The sequence below is a fragment of the Anabrus simplex genome, chromosome 12, assembly GCF_040414725.1.
Source record: "Anabrus simplex isolate iqAnaSimp1 chromosome 12, ASM4041472v1, whole genome shotgun sequence".
NCBI lineage: Eukaryota > Metazoa > Arthropoda > Insecta > Orthoptera > Tettigoniidae > Anabrus > Anabrus simplex.
Genome location: NC_090276.1, coordinates 57,402,304 through 57,421,199, shown reverse-complemented (window position 1 = coordinate 57,421,199; position 18,896 = coordinate 57,402,304). Strand labels below are relative to the sequence as shown.

The 18,896-nt window shown below is 41.9% G+C and overlaps 1 protein-coding gene across 3 annotated transcripts in view; it reads right to left on the bottom strand.

Annotated features, from left to right (window-relative positions):
* Positions 1-18,896, bottom strand: part of LOC136884211 (peptidoglycan recognition protein) — a 109,494-nt gene that overhangs the window by 65,286 nt on the left and 25,312 nt on the right. Inside the window, exon 3 of one of the 3 annotated variants that reach the window (XM_067156268.2) lies at positions 17,867-18,555. The exons of the other annotated variants lie outside the window; for them this stretch is intronic. Coding sequence (XP_067012369.2) covers positions 18,137-18,555 — 419 coding nt within the window. The 3' untranslated portion in view covers positions 17,867-18,136. Of the gene's footprint in view, positions 1-17,866; positions 18,556-18,896 lie in introns of those variants that run through there. 3 annotated transcript variants of the gene reach the window in all.

The following is an 18,896-nucleotide window of genomic DNA, read 5'->3' as shown; positions in this document are numbered from 1 at the left end:
TATACCAGCTAATAAATGCACGAATAATTGAAAAACGCGGCTAAATAAAAATTAATGGGAAACTACTTTCTTTGTACTTGATATGTTGATGATAATTTCTTCCACCATTTTCTTGGTTTATCATTATTATCGCATGGCATTTACAAGCATAATGTGTAAAAATATTCAATGAACATATAAATTAAAATGTAGAAGAAAGTAAACTAGAATGTCCAGCTTCGACAACCAGTCCACTGCACTTGGTGTCAATTCATACAGAGCCCGTGAACCGTCCTTAAATACTGACAGTGGACAACTCTCAACAACATGAAGCAATGTCTGCTTCTCAGCCCCACACTCACACGCAGCACATTCACAATATCCCAGTGGCGTATCCTGGAATCTCCACTGAGGCATACAACCAGTAACCATGCAGTTAACACAATGTATTAAGTAAATTTCAATTCTACTCACCCTAATTACATGTAGGTGAACTCGAGCCAAACAGTTTTACTGTAAGTTTTTGGATTGAACGTGCGTACACAATTCTTGTTTTCTGTTTTTAAATTTACTCTGTGGTGTAGTGGTTAGTGTGATTAGCTGCCACCCCCGGAGGCCCGGGTTCGATTCCCGGCTCTGCCACGAAATTTGAAAAGTAGTACGAGGGCTGGAACGGGGTCCACTCAGCCTCGGGAGGTCAAATGAGTAGAGGTGGGTTCAATTCCCACCTCAGCCATCCTCGAAGTGGTTTTCCGTGGTTTCCCACTTCTCCTCCAGGCAAATGCCGGGATGGTACCTAACTTCAGGCCACGGCCGCTTCCTTCCCTCTTCCTTGCCTATCCCTTCCAATCTTCCCATCCCCCGCAAGGCCCCTGTTTAGCATAGCAGGTGAGGCAGCCTGAGCGAGGTACTGGTCATCCTCCCCAGTCGTATCCCCCGAACCAGAGTCTGAAGCTCCAGTACACTGCCCTTGAGGCGGTAGAGGAGGGATCCCTCGCTCAGTCCGAGGGAAAAGCCAACCCTGAAGGGTAAACAGGTTAAGAAGTAGAAAAAGAAGAAATTTACGAGGGAAGGTCTCCCGGCTTTAACTATTTGAATCTTTTCATCAAACGAACGGCCAGTAAATGGCTTTTCAAACTGATTTACAATTATATCCGTTTTAGACTCATCCATCGTTAATACCACATGTGCGCAAAATATAATAAAACACCGAAAACACAATGAATTAACTCACTAGTTTGCCACAACTCAAGCACTGGAGGCAAGTCCGCCAGTGGCATTGGACCAAGGACCAAGGGAGAAGTTTTCATTCCCCTTCCGGAAGGGAAGGGGCAGGCCACCTAGAAGGTTACGCCTTCTCTCTGGCCAGGAGATTTGGCGGGGTTCGGGGATTTGGAGTGGTTTGATGTTAAAAGGAAGGAGCTTTGGATTTGGTGAAGTGGGTGTGTTTGGCCTCTTGGCTAAGGGTGTAGTACCTGCTCTTGTGCTTTTTATTGAGTTTTCTTGAGATACATTAAGTCACAATTATACATATTAGGTTTACAATGCGGTTTACAGTACATATAGGATTTAGTTTTACAAGTACATATAGAGTTTACAATACGGTTTTACATATAGTGATGGTATAGTTAGGGGCTGCCTGGCCGAGGCGGTAAAGGCGTGCTAGGTTCGCCTGGAAGGACGTGGGTTCGAATCCCCGTCAGGAAGTCGCAACAAATTTAAGAAACGAGATTTCCACTTCCGGAGGTGCATATGGCCCTGAGGCTCACTCAGCCTACACCAAAAATGAGTACCAGGTTAATTTCTGGGGGCAAAGGCGGCCGGGCGTAGAGCTAACCACTCTACCCCATCACGTGCCGAGGTTAACAATGGTGGAAGCCTTTACCTTCCACTCCTCCAAGGGCCTTCATGGCCTGTACGGAGGTGACTTGCTTTGCTTTTTGATGGTATAGTTGCGAGTTGGACGGGGTGCTGAGGTAAAGTTGGTATGTTAGGAAGTGGAGGGTTGTTGTGATGTTTGTGATAGATGTAGCTAGTAGACGGAGAAGGTCTAGTATTGGGAGGGGTGGTATGAGGTAATTGGTTTGAGGAATAGGTGGATGGATGACTGGTGGAGGTGTTGGGGGTGGAGGTGGGCGGGGGCGACGGTGGGAGTTGTTGTAAGGTGGACGCGTGGTTGGGGGTGGGGAGCGGGATTGCTCTACTCGGTGGTACTGAGAGTGGATTCGGACGCCGGTGGTGATGAGGTGATGTGCATCTTCTTCAGAGGGGAGTTGAATGCGAACCATGAATGTCGGGCCGTTCCTGTTGTAGATTCGGTATGCTCTGAGGGCTGGGATGCCTGCTGTTTTGAGTTCTTCGAGGATGTCACTTGTGGTGATGGCTGGGTCTATAACCCGTATGACACAACTCGGCGCTGGTGGTTGCTGAGGTGCTGGTGTTGTGGCAGTTGCTCCTTCTTGAGTGGCTGGCTGAGCTGTGCGGGTTGCGTCTACTCGGTTGACAGGGGGTTGCTGGGTACTGGGTTGTGGGGAGCTAAGGGGGGTGATGGGTATTGACATTATGGGAGAAGGGTGCGTAGTAGTGGTGGTGATGATAGATGTGTAGGTAGGAGTGATGGCCGAGGTAGTGATGGTAGTAGTGGTATTAGTTATTGATATGGACGATATGGCGGAAGGAGGTGGTGGGGGTTCCTGGATTGTGGGTTGATTTTCAATAACAGTGGGAAGAGTGTTGGGGTTATCATCCATTTGCTGCAGGATATATTCTGGGGTTGGCAACACTGTATATAGCCTGTTATTGATTTTCGCTCCGTCGACTTCCAGGACTGCTACATCGATGTCATTTCGTAGGTAGGCCAAGACTTGCGTTGAAGGTTGAGAAGTTGTACGGTCCAGGAGTCTGCGGACATCGTAAACTCGGAGGCCGGCTTTTCGTAGCTGGGTTCGGATGACATGTTCTGAGAGATCGGTGTCTACACCTGTGATAAGGCAGGAATAATGCATGTTGGTATGGGGAGGCGACAGCCAACTAGGCGTCTGCCTATTTATGCTTGCTTGGGCCGACTGAGTTGCGATTTAGAGTTGAGGGCACCCCAGCCGAAAAAATACAGGTGTATTAGTTGATCTCCAGTATGGAGAGGAGATGATGTGGCATTGGTCAGTTTCACCACGTTGGGTTCTCGCTGGGGGGGGGGGGGTAATCTGTGGGTCCCGTTCGCTGTAAAGATGCCGACTTTCTCCAAGTTGCTGACAGATGGCAGAGGGTAGCACGGGTGACAAATTCTGACCAAGTTTCAATTGCAGCGACATCGTTCGGAGGGTTTAAGAACTACGTCTGCCACCGAATGCAATTTTAAGATTGAATGCCTTACATCCTTAACTCCTCCATTCGCTGGCTCTTTCTTCCTAGAGTGGTGTAGACGGCGAGACTACACCAGCACCACACGTAGTCAAGCAACGGAACCAGTACAGTTGCGCGGACCTTTTGAACTTCTGAGAGATGAAATCGTTAATATTTGACTTGAAACAACCTAAAATCGTACATCAGACGATCATAACGCATGCAATGAATGCCTTGCATTCAAGGAGAATACGCCCCTGCAATATCCCCAGTTTTTCATCATATATCGGCACCTGCCGTGGCCTGTTCTGAAACGATTGAGTTTTGACCACTCATGTCGAGGAAGATCGATCCTGGCACTTTCTTCGTTGGGTCTTTCGTTGGTGGGTGGAAATTGTTCCCATCGCTGTCTCCATTCTGTTGTTACACGAATTTTTCATAGGAGTGTAGATCAGTCCAGAGTGGTTTCCGGGATTTTAACCTCATCACAGGTGGATCTCGTAAGGCATTGAACAAGAGTGAGTTCCTGTGTGCAGAGGTCTTCTTAATCAACTGTACTTTCACTGCTGTTCTCCTCAGATCTGGAGAAGCAATGTTTCCTAAAACAGGCAGCCACTGAGTAAGAGTGGACCTCACTGTACAAGTAACAACTGTCATGGTTTCATTGAGCTGTACGTCAATCTTGCTCGAATGTACGCTGTTTTCCTACACAGGAGCGCAGTACTCACCAGCCGAGTATGCTATATAGAGAATGGGGTTGGTTGAACTACCATTATAGAAGTGCAGCATACAACGGTTCTTATGTAGACTTAATATTAAACTTCTACGGTTTGAAGGTATATTTTTGTTGCTGTAGCACTCAAAATCCTCCAGATTTTCTCTTCTTACAATTGTGAATAGTCTACATTTTTCTTCCGTTATTTCCCACCAATTTGCAACTAACTCTTCCTTCTCTTTTTTCCTATAACTTTTACTTTTTACTTCATTGTTGAAACTGATTCCTTTACTTTTTCTGCCATGATAAAAACCATTCTGAAGGTCATACAGGTTACAGACTGAATAACAACATATATGTTTAGTTTTCACAGAGAGGACCGATAACAATGGATAGGATACTCAAGTGGCACGTGGTGTGGGATGTATTACTGCCATAGCAGTAACATTTTTAACACTGAAGTTAGAGAAAACTAAATCAAAATCAGGAAAAATAATGTACACTAAATTTATTTATTTATTTATTTATTTATTTATTTATTTATTTATTTATTTATTTATTTATTTATTTATTTATTTATTTATTTATTTATTTTCTTTTAGTTTTAATTGATTTCTTTAGGTTGCACGAATAACCCATAAACCGGATAACCCACGTAGGAGTAATTGAGAGTTTTCTGTAAGTGGTTGTAACTAAATCTGGGGTGCTAAATTCAGTTGTAGAAATCAGACTACCTCTTTCATGTTACTTCTCTGAGATACACAGAAATACTACAAACACGTTACAACAAGTCAAGTCATTTTGTTACATTGGTAGCCTGATTACATCGGATGGGAGATGGTAAAAGAAGGTTGGATCTAGGACAGCTCAAGGGAAGCAGGTTTTCAATATGAAAAGAAGTCTTCTGACATCTAAATCTGTGTAATTATCCAAAGGAGAAAGATACATTAAAAGCTATGCATGTGGGTGCTTCGAAAACAAGGATTCTCCGAGAAGTAGCGGAGGCAAAATAGAGAGCATTTGAGATGGGGTACTGTATGGAAATAACTAGCGGAATTTGTCCTAAAAGCACTACTTTAGCCGCGTAATTGCAGCTTTAGGGAGTCAGTTTGAATTAAATCCAGCGTAGGCGAAGTTCTGTAATCTGTATGGAAAGCAGTTAGCCTGGGAGAAGGGAACTCTAAAATCAAACCTCAGGCCCATGGTTCTAACTCTTTGGGAGCCTAGCTCCCTCCATTACTTCTCACCACTTGAATCAGTGAAAAAACTACTAAATAATAATAATAATAATAATAATAATAATAATAATAATAATAATAATAATAATAATAATAATAATAATAATAATAATTTCTTCTTCTTTCTTACTTATGCCCGTTTACAGAGCGCGTTGGAACTTGTTAGCTTGATGATGGTTTTCCTTCTTCTCCTCCCAAAATCTCTTCATGAACTCGCTATGCTGTTTCTTGCGTTCTTCCGTCCATTGCTTCCCTGTGGTTCTTTTAGCCTTTTCCGTGAACGTGTGCTTTGCAACCAGATTCCCAAAAGCCTTGCGATCCCTGATGATATCTTCTGTGATATTCAATTCTTTTAAGTCCTGTTTTATCTCCTCTAACCAGCTTATTTTGACCTCCTTTGTTTTAATTATACCAAGCAGTTTTTTTGCATATCTAGTGTCGTCCATTCTACAGATGCGGCCATAGAATTTCAATAGTCTCCTGCGTACGGTATCGGTGAACTTGTCGATTGCTTTGTACAAAACTACAGTTTTCCTTCTGATCCACATACCATTTACATGAACGGGCCATATATTTTCCTAAGTATTTTTCGTTCTTTTTTTTCAATTTCATCAATTTTAGAGTGGCCCCTAGGTATGTGGTTTCTGAGGCATACAAGGCTTCCGGAAGAACAACAGTCTTGTAATGCCGAAGTTTTGCATTTCGTGACATCACTCTTTTATTGTAGTGGTTCCATGTTATTCGGTATGCTTTCAGGAGTTTGGTGGCTCTTTCTAAATTAGATTTCCTGTCCAATCCGGATGGTACAATGATTTCTCCTAGATATTTGAAGGAAGGTGCCTGAGTGATTATTCCATAATTTGTCTGTAGTGGGGATCTTTGGATATTCTGGTGTCCATTAGCCATGATATGAGTCTTCTCATACGATATTTGGATGCCTGTCTTTGATGCTATCTCAGGTAACTTCTCTATAGCATACCTGGTTTCTTCACTAGTCTTGGTAAAGATAGCTAGATCATCAGCAAAAGCAAAGGCACTTCACGTTAATTCTTTGTCCCCGAGTACCAATGTTTATACCTTCGATTTCTTTTCCCCATTCCCTGATGACTTTGTCTAACACTAAATTAAAAAGGATTGGGGAGAGGCCATCTCCTTGTCGAACTCCTGTATGCACTTCAAAAGGCTCTGATAGTTCACCTGGAAACTTCACTAGAGATTGTCTGTGAGAGTCTGGCGGATTAATTCTGTGGTCTTCTTGTCCACACTGAGCTCTGCTAGGACGTTCACAACAGTTTGTCTGTCGATAGTCATACGCCTTCTTAAAGTCCACAAAGGTGACAAATGTGGTGGTACTAAGGCGTGTCCTTAATATCGTCTTCAGACTCCAAATTTGCACAGAACACGATCTACCTTTTCTGAAGCCTGCTTGGTATTATTATTATTATTCCTTTGCTGGCGAGATGTAGTGTTTACAGTGCACTATGTCTTCTGGTATTGACTATCTCAAATTTGTTACTTTAATTGACCTGTCTCAGTCTCATCCTTGGCTTTGACAATATGAAAGTGACTGAGGTATGAGTGACGCTAGTAATGCCATTCCTTATGCAGCCAGTCCCTGTTCTGAATGGTGTGAAAATATCGCTCATAGGGTCCGTTGGTGCATGCATTTCAGTGGGCTTGGCAGACTGATATGTAGTAGCAACTTCAGACTCGGTGAGGAAAGCAACGGGAAACTACCTCACTCCTCATTTCCCTAGTACATCTCTTCAGTGACGCCTAGGCTAATTACAGCTGTTGGCGGAGCTGTGGAGGATCAAACAAGCCTTCGGGCTAAATACCCAACATACACATACATTATTATTATTATTATTATTATTATTATTATTATTATTATTATTATTATTATTATTATTATTATTATTTGCTTTACCTAGCACCGACACACATACTGTAGGTCTTATAACGACGACAAGATAGCAAAAGGTATGGGAAGGAATCGGCCGTGGCCTTAGTTAAGGTACAGCCCCAGCAGTTGCCTGCTGTGAAAATGGGGAAACCACGGAAAACCATCTTCAGGGGTGCCGACAGTGGCGTTCGAACCCACTATCTCCTGGATGCAAGCTCACAGCTGCGCGCCCCTAACCGCACGGCCAACTCGCCCGGTACTTCGTTTCTGAGCCTTTCCCTAAAAATAAACCTGTGAGAACTGCGCTGCAAGGCTATGATATTGAATAAATATATAGGGTTAGTCAAAATTTTAACTACCTCACTCCTCATCTTGCCTAGTATGCCTCATTTGGGCTCTGCCATTCGTTTTTGCAGTTTCCCTATAACTGCATAGCCTTTGGTGGTGCTATTTGAGGATCCAACCAGCCTCTGGGCTGATGACCTAACAGACAGTCAAAATTCTATTAACACTCAAATGGCAGAAACAATTTATTAGCTTTATATACATCTCTATACATCTATAAACGAAATATATCGAATGTGTTAAATGATATGTTGCAAGTGTTAAATACCTGCGCACTCAACCTGTTCGCAATCACGTTCAACACACAAAAACAAACGATTAACAGTAGCAATTAAAGCCCGTACATACATTTTCCGGGGATTGGATAATAACACATCCCGTATAAGGTCATTTAAGTCATTGATGTTGTCCATTTTTGAGTGTTAAGATAATTTTGACTAACCCTGTATATAGAGTTTTAAGGTACCTACTGTAGTCACATGATTAAATATGTGTGCTGTATTATCGCTAATCACGTTTTGGCGCGTTTAATATTGGTAATAATCTGATTATAATAATGTTATTGGCTTTACATCCCACTAAATACATTTACGATTTTCAGAGACGGCGAGGTGCCGGAATTTAGTTCCGCAGGAGTTCTTTTACTTGCCAGTAAATCTACCGACACGAAACCGACGTATTTGAACACCTTCAAATTCCAACGGACTGAGCCAGGATCGAACCTGCCAAGTTGGGTTCAGGAAGCCAGTGCCTCAACCGTCTGAAGTCATAATATAACACTTGCCATCCATCCCTAAAATGCTTATGCCATATTTTACTTTTCTAGGCCATACAGTGTGTCCCAATAAAATGTATACACTCTTTAAATGACTGTAACGCAAACAATCTATATATATATAATAACTTGGACTGACTGACTGACTGACTGACTGACTGACTGACTGACTGACTGACTGACTGACTGACTGACTGACTGACTGACTGACTGACTGACTGACTGACTGACTGACTGACTGACTGACTGACTGACTGACTGACTGACTGACTGACTGACTGACTGACTGACTGACTGACTGACTGACTGACTGACTGACTGACTGACTGACTGACTGACTGACTGACTGACTGACTGACTGACTGACTGACTGACTGACTGACTGACTGACTGACTGACTGACTGACTGACTGACTGACTGACTGACTGACTGACTGACTGACTGACTGACTGACTGACTGACTGACTGACTGACTGACTGACTGACTGACTGACTGACTGACTGACTGACTGACTGACTGACTGACTGACTGACTGACTGACTGACTGACTGACTGACTGACTGACTGACTGACTGACTGACTGACTGACTGACTGACTGACTGACTGACTGACTGACTGACTGACTGACTGACTGACTGACTGACTGACTGACTGACTGACTGACTGACTGACTGACTGACTGACTGACTGACTGACTGACTGACTGACTGACTGACTGACTGACTGACTGACTGACTGACTGACTGACTGACTGACTGACTGACTGACTGACTGACTGACTGACTGACTGACTGACTGACTGACTGACTGACTGACTGACTGACTGACTGACTGACTGACTGACTGACTGACTGACTGACTGACTGACTGACTGACTGACTGACTGACTGACTGACTGACTGACTGACTGACTGACTGACTGACCCAAAACTACTGGACATAAAGAAATGAAATTTTGGGAATACATTCATATTAACATGTAGGTGATCGCTAAGGGAGGATTTTGCGATATTCCGTCCCTAACGGAGTGAAAAGGGGTGGGGGGGTGAATTTTTAAATTTTGATATATATATCTTAAAAACTTTAAAAAGTTTACAGACGTAAATATTGGTATTTGGAATCTCCTTCAAAAACAAAGAAACACGTGTATTTTGGTCTTCGGAAAATCTCATTAAGGGGTGTGAAAAACGGGGAAAATTGGTTGAACACCTTTTATGAGGAGACTTATATCTCAGACTCCTTTAAAAATGAAGAAACACGCATTTGCTTTTTCTGAAAATCGACGTGAGGGGCGTGGGGTTGAAAATAAGTAAATATCGAGTTTTAATGTGTTTATGAGGTTACTTTATTTTAAAAACCGAAGCTGTTACAGACGTGAAAGTACGTTAAAGTTGGTATTTTGAATTTCTTTTCAAAATACAGAAACACGTATTTTTTGTTTTCAGAAAGTCCACTTAAGGCAGGAGAGGGGTGGTAATAAGTGAATAATAATAATAATAATAATAATGAATTATTCTTATGATTACACATTTATCTCAAGAACTGAAGGTGTTACAGACGTACGGGTATGAAAACTGGTATTTGGAATCTCCTTTAAAAACAATGAAACACGATTTTTTTTTTCGAAAAATCCAGTTAAGGGGCTGAAAAGTATTGGAAAAGCGGGCGAATTTTTTAAATGAGTATCGGTATATCTACATTATATGTCAAAAAATTAAGATGTTAGAGACAAGAAACTTGGTACTTGGAAAGTCCTTTAAAAATACAGGAACCTGTACCTTTTTGTCTTCGGAGAAGTGAAAAATAGTTGAATTATTTTTATGTGGATACTTATATCTTAGAAACTTAAGATGTTACAGATGTGAAAATTGTTATTTAGAATCTCCTTTAAAAATAAAGAAACATGTATTTATTTTTTCGACTTGAGAAAAGAGTTTCTTACATGTACAGTTCCATGTCGCATGGTCATCTTAGCCCCAAAAGGTAATACCACAAACATGCTTTACAAATAATTTCTGGGGTAAATGAGACTCAATTTTTGGGTGAGTTTTTTTTACTTTAGGAATTTTCAGATAATGTCTTAGTACAATGCCGAGGAACGATTACTTTGATCAGTTACGAAATCACGCGAGCGAAGCCGCGGGTAATTGCTAGTTTATTATAATACAGAAAAGTTTCAAAATTCAAAATAATGTGAACAAATGTAGAAACCAGCTAATTGTCGAAAGTGTTCACATTGTTGGCCACTGTGGTCCAAGCACAGCTAATAACGCTGACTGATAGAATCTAAAACGTTCCTAATTCTTTCAATTGATATTTCGGCACATTCTCTTTCAATGGCTGCTTTCAACTCATGATTGTAGCTGGTTTTGTTGTGTAAACAGTGTGTTTAACATACCTCCTTCAGAAAAAAATCCATGGGGTCAAATCCGGTGAGCGTGGAGGGTACTCGATACTTCCTCTTCGTCCTACCCATCTGTTTGGCAGGTGACTGTCAAGATAGGCCCTTACATCCCGATGGTAGTGGGGAAGTGCTCCATCCTGCTGGAAGTACTATTCTTCACTCCTAAACATCTCTTGGATGCGTGGTATAGCGTATTCTTGTAGCAAGTTGAGGTAATTTGCACCATTAATGGTCTCCTCAAAAAAGAAAGGTCAGATTAAACCAAATGCTGACAAACTACACCACACTGTAACTCCTGGTAAGTTCACATGGTGTTCAACTGTCACATGAGGATTATTAGCTGCCCACTAGGTGCAATTGTGACAGTTAATGGAACCGTTTAACTTGAATGTAGCCTCATCACTCCAAACAATCTTGTATGGGAAGTGATTGTCCTCTGCAGATTTTGCTTGGTACCACTCACAAAATCCAATTCTCCTGTCATAATCATCTTCATTAAGAGCGTGGACTAATGTAGGAACAAAACTTCGCCATTGGACACGCTTCAAAATGCGATGGATGCTCGATTTTGGATCTCCTGTCTCACGACCCGCTTGGCAAACAGATTTTCTAGGCGATTGTTGAAATCGCGCCATGACTTCTCCCGATGATAGTGGGGAGGTGCTTCATCCTGCTGGAGGTACCATTCTTTATTCCTAAACATCTCTTGGATGCGTGGCATAGCGTATTCTTGTAGCAAGTTGAGGTAATTTGCATCATTAACAGTATCCCCCAAAAAGAAAAGTCAGCATTTGTTGTAATTGGGGCTAGTGGATGATCGTGGTCTTCCGAAATGGCTCTTATGGACATCCTTAACAGTTCCTTCTTCCTCAAACTTATCTCGTAAACGAGTAATTGTGAGTCTCGTTGGTGCATCGCGTTGAAACTCCATTCTATACCGTCTTTGCACTTCACTTATGTTCTCAGTCTTCCAGTAGCACTTTATAATGAATTTTCTTTCTTCAAAGTTCAGTCAGACTTCAGCCATTATTTCAAGCAGGCACAACTACAATAAAAGCGCGGTTGTTATGAACTGTCCAAAGAGTGTATTCATGTTATTGAGACAACCCTGTATTTAAGTAGTTTTAGAGCATATTTGCTTCCATATTGTGTACGTCTTAAGGCCATAAAGTTTCGAACCGTAATTATTAGCTTTAAATTAATTATTTTAAAAGAAATCATTTCTCCCTTTGCGAAAATCACATATGTCTCCCGATCATGGCCATCCATCAACGGCTGCTAATTTCAGATGGCAACCAGACACTGCCTGCACGGTTGCTATGGTTACATTTCCGTCACACATTTGGTCGCGTCACGTTACACAAATTTTCGGATGACCCTGCAGCCGTAAGACATACAGAGCGACCGAAAAGTTCGTTAACATTTGACGAGGTAATACTTCACACTGAGTATGTGAGGTAGAGAGGTAATAATGCATACACATGATTGGCATCACATTGGCTTTCATTGAGACCAAAATAAAGTACACAAAATGAGCAACAGATGGCGCTGGACAGCAACACGTAAGTGATGCCGCGTGAGACCCGTGTACGCTGTAAAAGGAGCTGTCGTGAGAGAGGGTGTCAGATGCACCTGCATTCGCGGCATGACGTTACCAGGAAAGGCAATGTTAGTGAAGCTTTATTTTGCTATCAATAAAAACCTCCCGCTGTGGGTGGGGGCGGTAGAAAAACGCCCACGGTATCCCCTGCCCGTCGTAAGAGGCGACTAAAAGGGGCCCCAAGGGCTCTGAACTTGGAAGCGTGGGTTGGCGACCACGGGGCCCTTAGCTGAGTCCTGACATGGTTTCGACTTACTTGTGCCAGGCTCGCCACTTTCATCTATCCTATCCGACCTCTCTTGGTCAACTCTTGTTCTTTTCCGACCCCAACGGTATAAGAGCACTCGAGGCCTAGGGAGTCTTTAATCTGCACGCCCTTCGTGGCTATTGTCTTCCTTTGGCTGATACCTTCATTTTTAGAAGTGTCGGATCCCTTCCATTTTTTTCTCTCTGATTAGTGATATATGGAGGATGGTCGCTCAGTGGTACTTCCTCTTAAAACAATAATCACCATCACCACCTCGATAAAAACCCATGTCATGTCAATCATGTGTCACAATTATTGCCTCTCCACCTCCAATATTCCGTGAAGGTATTGCCTCGTCAAATGTTAATGGACTTTTGGCTCACTCCGTATTTATGTCAACAGAACATAATTACACCTCAAGTACATTATGTTTTCATTTAAAAGCGAAAGGCGCATTTTCTGCTTTCGGGCACATTGAGATGAGTTATCACATCGGAAAGCAGCCTTCATGCTCTTCTCCTACATAATTAAATCGAAAAGTTCACAAGACGACTCCTTGACTTTAAGAAACCTGCTATTAATGTGTCGAAGCGTAATGAAGTCGATGGTAAACGGTGACGTAAGCTGAGGTCAACGCGATCCGATGTAGGCCATGGGTCCCGCTTACAAGGTCAGGGTTCCAAGCTAGTGGTTCCGCATGATGTTATATTATTCGCCATCCGCTCAAACGAATACTTTTGATCCGAATTTCCAGCGAGAAAGAAGAAAAAGACCGATTATTGCGTCACAAAAGCAAAGCAAATTCATCTCCATGAAAACCCTTCGAGTGGTGGAAGGTAAAGGCTTCCACTATTCGTAATCTCGGCACTGCACTTCATGGGGTACAGTGGTTAGCTCTACGCCCGGCCACCATTGCCCCCAGGAATTAACCTGGTACTCATTTTTGGTGCAGGCTGAGTGAACCTCAGGGCCATGTGCACCTCCGGAAGTGGAAATGCCGTTTCTTAAATTTTACGACTTCCTGCGTCACAGCTGAAGTTAAATTAGGTCTGGTTTGTTCGCAGAGGGCTTTGGAATATTTATTGTAAAGTTCAACAGGTCATGAATAACTAATCAAAGAGTGGTCGTGTTGATTATTGATTTAAGAGGAAGTACAACTAGGCAACCATCCTCTATTAACACTTATCAGAGGGAAAATATGGAAGGAATCCGACACATCGAAAAATGAAGGTATCAGCCAAATAAAGGCAAGGGCCGTGAAGGGCATGAAAATGAGACTCCATAGCCCTCAAATGCTATAATACCGTCGGGGTCGGAAAAAAGCAAGAGTTGACCAAGGGAGTCGGATAGGATAGATGAAAGTGAGGAGCCTGCTAGAAGTGGAAGCAATACCAGCTCTGCTAAAGGCCCCATGGTTGCCAACCCACGCTTCCAAGTTCAGAGCCCCTTTTACTCGCCTCTTACGTCAGGCGTTATTCTACCGCCCCCACACACGTAGACCTACAGTTACAGTACTCACATTTACATTAGCGTACTGTGGTTTTCTCTTGCAGTTATATTCGTTGTACTCCATCAGATTTCAGCAATATTCCACCGCCTTGCTTAAGAAGGTCTGAAGCTCTTCTAAAATTGTGGAAGAAGATCAACCAGGACTCCAACCTCCCCGTTCATCAAGATATTATTCAATTTGCCCCTCCACGACTTAAGTCTAGATCTCCATCCTGGCGTGCTGCACTTACACTGGAAGAATCTGGGTTCTCCATCACGAACGCCTGGTTACATCAATGGCAACAGTCTTCTGTTCCCAATCAACATCTTGTGACCCTACCTGATGTTCAACCTCCCGGATTCCATCTACCCAGACGTCAATGGAGGACTCTAAACAGGATTAGAGTCAATCAAGGAAGATGCGGCTATACTCTTTATACATGGGGCTGGCAGAAGTCTCCTGGGTGTGATTGTGGAGCTACCTCACAGACCATCCACCATGTAATTGTCGAGTGTCCACAGAGAGCATTTCAAGGTCCTTTGGAGGACATTCATAACGCAACTGAGGAGGCCTTAAAATGGATCAATGGACTTGATTTGGAACTATAGGCTTCTGTTTGTATACATTGTGTACTTATTTGCATACTTATTTATATAATCTTTCTGTGTACATCATACGATAAATAAATAATAATCAGATTTCAGCTGTGTGTACGACTGTCAAATAGACTACAGGTCAGTGAAAAGTGCGTACGTACAGTTTTCTAAATCGAATATCTAATGCGCTGAGGCTTCACAAGCCTTAAACACCTTTCTGAACTTCATAGAGAGAAGCCAACATGTCTACCCTTCTCTAAAGGTTACCTATAATTAGGGTAACCAGGTGAAAAGAACATTTTTTTTAAGTCGACCATGCCGGAAAAAGAAGACACAAAAATCACCACTGAGAGTCTACATTTAGACATATAGGATCTAATTTTCACATACATAAACAATATTTATGCATTTACATATTATACAGTATATTTTTACAAAATGTAAACAATGAAACTAATTTACACGCCTTGCTGGCACATTTCTGAAGATTCAGTTGCCCTCAGGAGTTTTGGCGTGTCGAACATATTTAAAAAAAATGAACACGTAAATTATTTTGTATTATATTGAACCATTACGAGAATTTTCACTGATTCTAGTTTGGAACGGTTCCTGTTATCAGTCCATCGTGCTGAGATCAATTAAAATAGTCTGCCTGCATTTGCATTGTGCCCTGGTATAGAAAACTGTATTCTGCAAGCATTAAATTATTTGAACTACAATCTACTGACATACGAATTGAAATACTTTTCCCATTTCTGAGTATCTTGTTAAATTCAGGGTCATTGCTACTCTCATTCAGGAATTGCTTGAAATTGTAGCACTGATCAAAAACATAATTGATTTGAAAGGATTCATACTTAGCTTGCAAATATAGAATACATTTTTAACATCACAATAATCAATATCACTTTTAACAGGCTTCCTCCAAATCCCGGTTATCTCCTGTCGCGTGTAAGGTTGTCAGCTGTCGTAAATTTATACGCGATGCATTTGTTCAGCAACTTCCTGGTGAAGTGCCACCTTCATGAGCACGTAAATGTAAATAAATTTGAAACTACTGGCTCAGTGCTCAATAAATAACATGTGCTAACACGAACAGTTTTAACAGAGGAAAAGCTAGATGACATTGGTGTGAATCTTGAACGGTCACCAAATAAATTACTCACAAAATTAGCACAAATAAGGGTTTCGGTTTCTTGTGCATACAGAGCTACAAAGCTGTTACAAATCAAACCGTACAGGTTTACACGGGCCCATTATTTAAAACCTGCTGATCCAGCCACAAGAGTGAGATATTAATAGAGAAAAGATTCGCACAATGTGCAAAGAAAATTTTAGCTCTCATTTTCATCGAGACAGAATTTAGTCAGTGACACTAATCTTTTCCTGCATGACATTGTGTGGTACCTCTCACAGCTTTTCCCGCACAATTTGCATAAACACTGTAGTTCGTCTAGTTCATAGTAGTTGTCTCTGCTGCATATCCGGTGGTGAAATTCGTGAGCAGCAAATCGCATCATTACGTGTCTAAGTTCATATCCGGGCTTTCTCCATTCGCTGTTTAACATAGCGTCTGTAGAGTAGAACTCCAGCCACATTTTCTTCCCTTTTTCTATGAAGGTCTATGAGCAAATTCTGATGTGCCGGTGTAGAGGGTAGTTGCAGTTGTAGGCGGAGATCTTCTATGAAAAAAGTTTCTCTTGCCAGCACATATACCAGGCGCGATCGGGTGTACTTTGATACACATAGAGATTTTTTTAAGAATTTGGCTTTCACTTTTTCTATATCTACTATATTGCTTTTGGTAAGATGCTCCCAAATCAATGCTATGCCATATGCTACTATGGGGGCAATTTTCAATTTAACTTAAATATTTCCATTGCGGTTGCCAGTGAGATCTTTTGGTAGATTTTTTTACAGTAGTCATGGCTAAGGTTGCGGCTGTTATTCTTTCTTTAACATGCATCGTTGAAATAGTTCCATAAGTCTGCAAGGTGATCCCTAGATATTTAAAGTGTGGGACGATTGCTAGTGGCTCATTCTTGTATGACCGAGCTCGATAGCTGCAGTCGCTTAAGTGCGGCCAGTATCCAGTAATCGGGAGATCGTGGGTTCGAGCCCCACTGTCGGCAGACCTGAAGATGGTTTTTTGGTGGTTTCCCATTTTCACACCAGGCAAATGCCGGGGCTGTACCTTAATTAAGGCCACGGCCGGTTCCTTCCAATTCCTAGGCCTTTCCTATCCCATCGTCGCCGTAAGACATACCTGTGTCGGTGTGACGTAAAGCAAAAAAAAAAAAAAAAAGCATTCTTGTAAGTGATCTTGTCATTGGCTGCTCATCTGTCTCCTTTCCTGAACGTCATTGTCACGGTTTTCTTTTCGTTAAGTTGCAGGTTCATTTCTGGTGGCCCACTTCTCTAATTGGTCAAAGCCTTCTTTAAGTTTTGTTATGTCAGGTGACATAAGAACCACGTCGTGGGCATAGGCCAGTATTTTGACGTCCGCTTTGATGTATTTGGTGACATCTGATGTGGCTATGTTGAACAATAGCGGGCTAAGTGGGTGAGATATTGTGAGTGGTATCTTGCATTGCTGAATGATCGTTTATTCGACCCGCAGCTTGTGTTCTTTTCAGATGAAGTCTGGGTTCATTTGAATGGTCGTGGGAACAGTCATAATTCTCGCTATTGGTGTGCAGAAAATCCTAATGGTGTTTATGAAGTCCCTCATTTTTTTTTTTTTTTTCAAGATTCAAGATACCCGTCTCCCTTTATCTCAAAATCATAGATTAGGGAGAGGGTATTATTTATTGTAATCGTTCCATAATTTCATAATTTGTGATACATGCCGTATACAAAATTAGGAATAACTTAAATAACTATTGTGAATATTGTTAATAATTGGTACATGCGATAAATGTTCGTATAAGACAGGCGCATAGAAATTGAACAGAGAACGAATACTATAAACTGAATGTTGGACTTCCATTCATATATAGTATTATGGCAGAAAGAAACACCAAAACATCTATTTATAGTGATATCTTTTCAGATTATCAGAGCTAATATTGCCTTTGCAGGCTGTTAAGAAAAAAAAGAGAAAACGGAAATTATTACTCGACAATACATAAAACTAGTAGAACTACTGTAACGAGGTAGTTCCATACTATCCCTTAACCCTATGTACCTAGTGGCTCTAGGAAGTCCCTCATTATGAAGGATGGCACTTTCAGCATCTTTTATAAGGTAATATTCCATATAATACTACACACACGCTTAACGCAGGGCGGCCGCGCGCCACGTAAGTTGGGCTGAGGCAGCTGCTGTAGCGCGGAGTACAAACACCTTGCGCTCGGTCTGGGTTTAGAAGAGAGATCCTGTATTTCTTTACAAATTGTGAATTTGCTGGCACAATCAATAGAATAAGCATCAGCCCCACTGCAATACACATTCACTGAGCGAGTTCTCTTCATTATTGACTGTCGAGCTGCACGATGTCAGGGCGCTGGCGCCCAGTGAGGCCATCCCACTATGACGTCATAGAAGGCCTTCCCAGGAGAATCTGTTGCAGTTTTGCGCAGCTGGCACGCTCCCAGCAGCTTGTAGTCCGGAGCGATGTGCCCTAGCTGAACGCCCTTAGCTACCAGCTTATGGAACGCCCGCATGGCGGCCTCCGAAGGGATTACATGTACGAACCTGCCCACAAAGGCTACTCCGATACTGAGGGAGTTGTAGCCTAAGGTGTGGGCACCCATATTCAGCCAGCCTCGACCCTCGTACACCAGCCCGTCCATCCCGATGAGGAAGTTGTAGCCGATATCGTCCCACTCCAGGTTTTCCGTGTGGAAGGCTTGGATGCGTTGAATGATGTGCGTATTCTCCTCTTGGTTGAAGCCAAGTAGACCCGCCGTGTGACCTGCGATCATACACGTACGCATTATATAATAATAATAATAATAATAATAATAATAATAATAATAATAATAATAATAATAATAATAATAATAATAATAATAATAATAATAATAATAATAATAATAATAATAATAATAATAACAGTCGAACCTCGATATCTCGAACTCCATTCCTCGAATTTTCAGTATCTCGAAGTAGGTAACTTAAATTTCCCGACCGTTTGTCCTATTTATTTCTCGAAATTCGGTTAAGTTACACGAATTTTTCGATGCTCCCTTGAAGCAAAAAAATACTCTGTAACTCGAATTTTGTGCAACATTAACTGTGCAATACGACATTTGT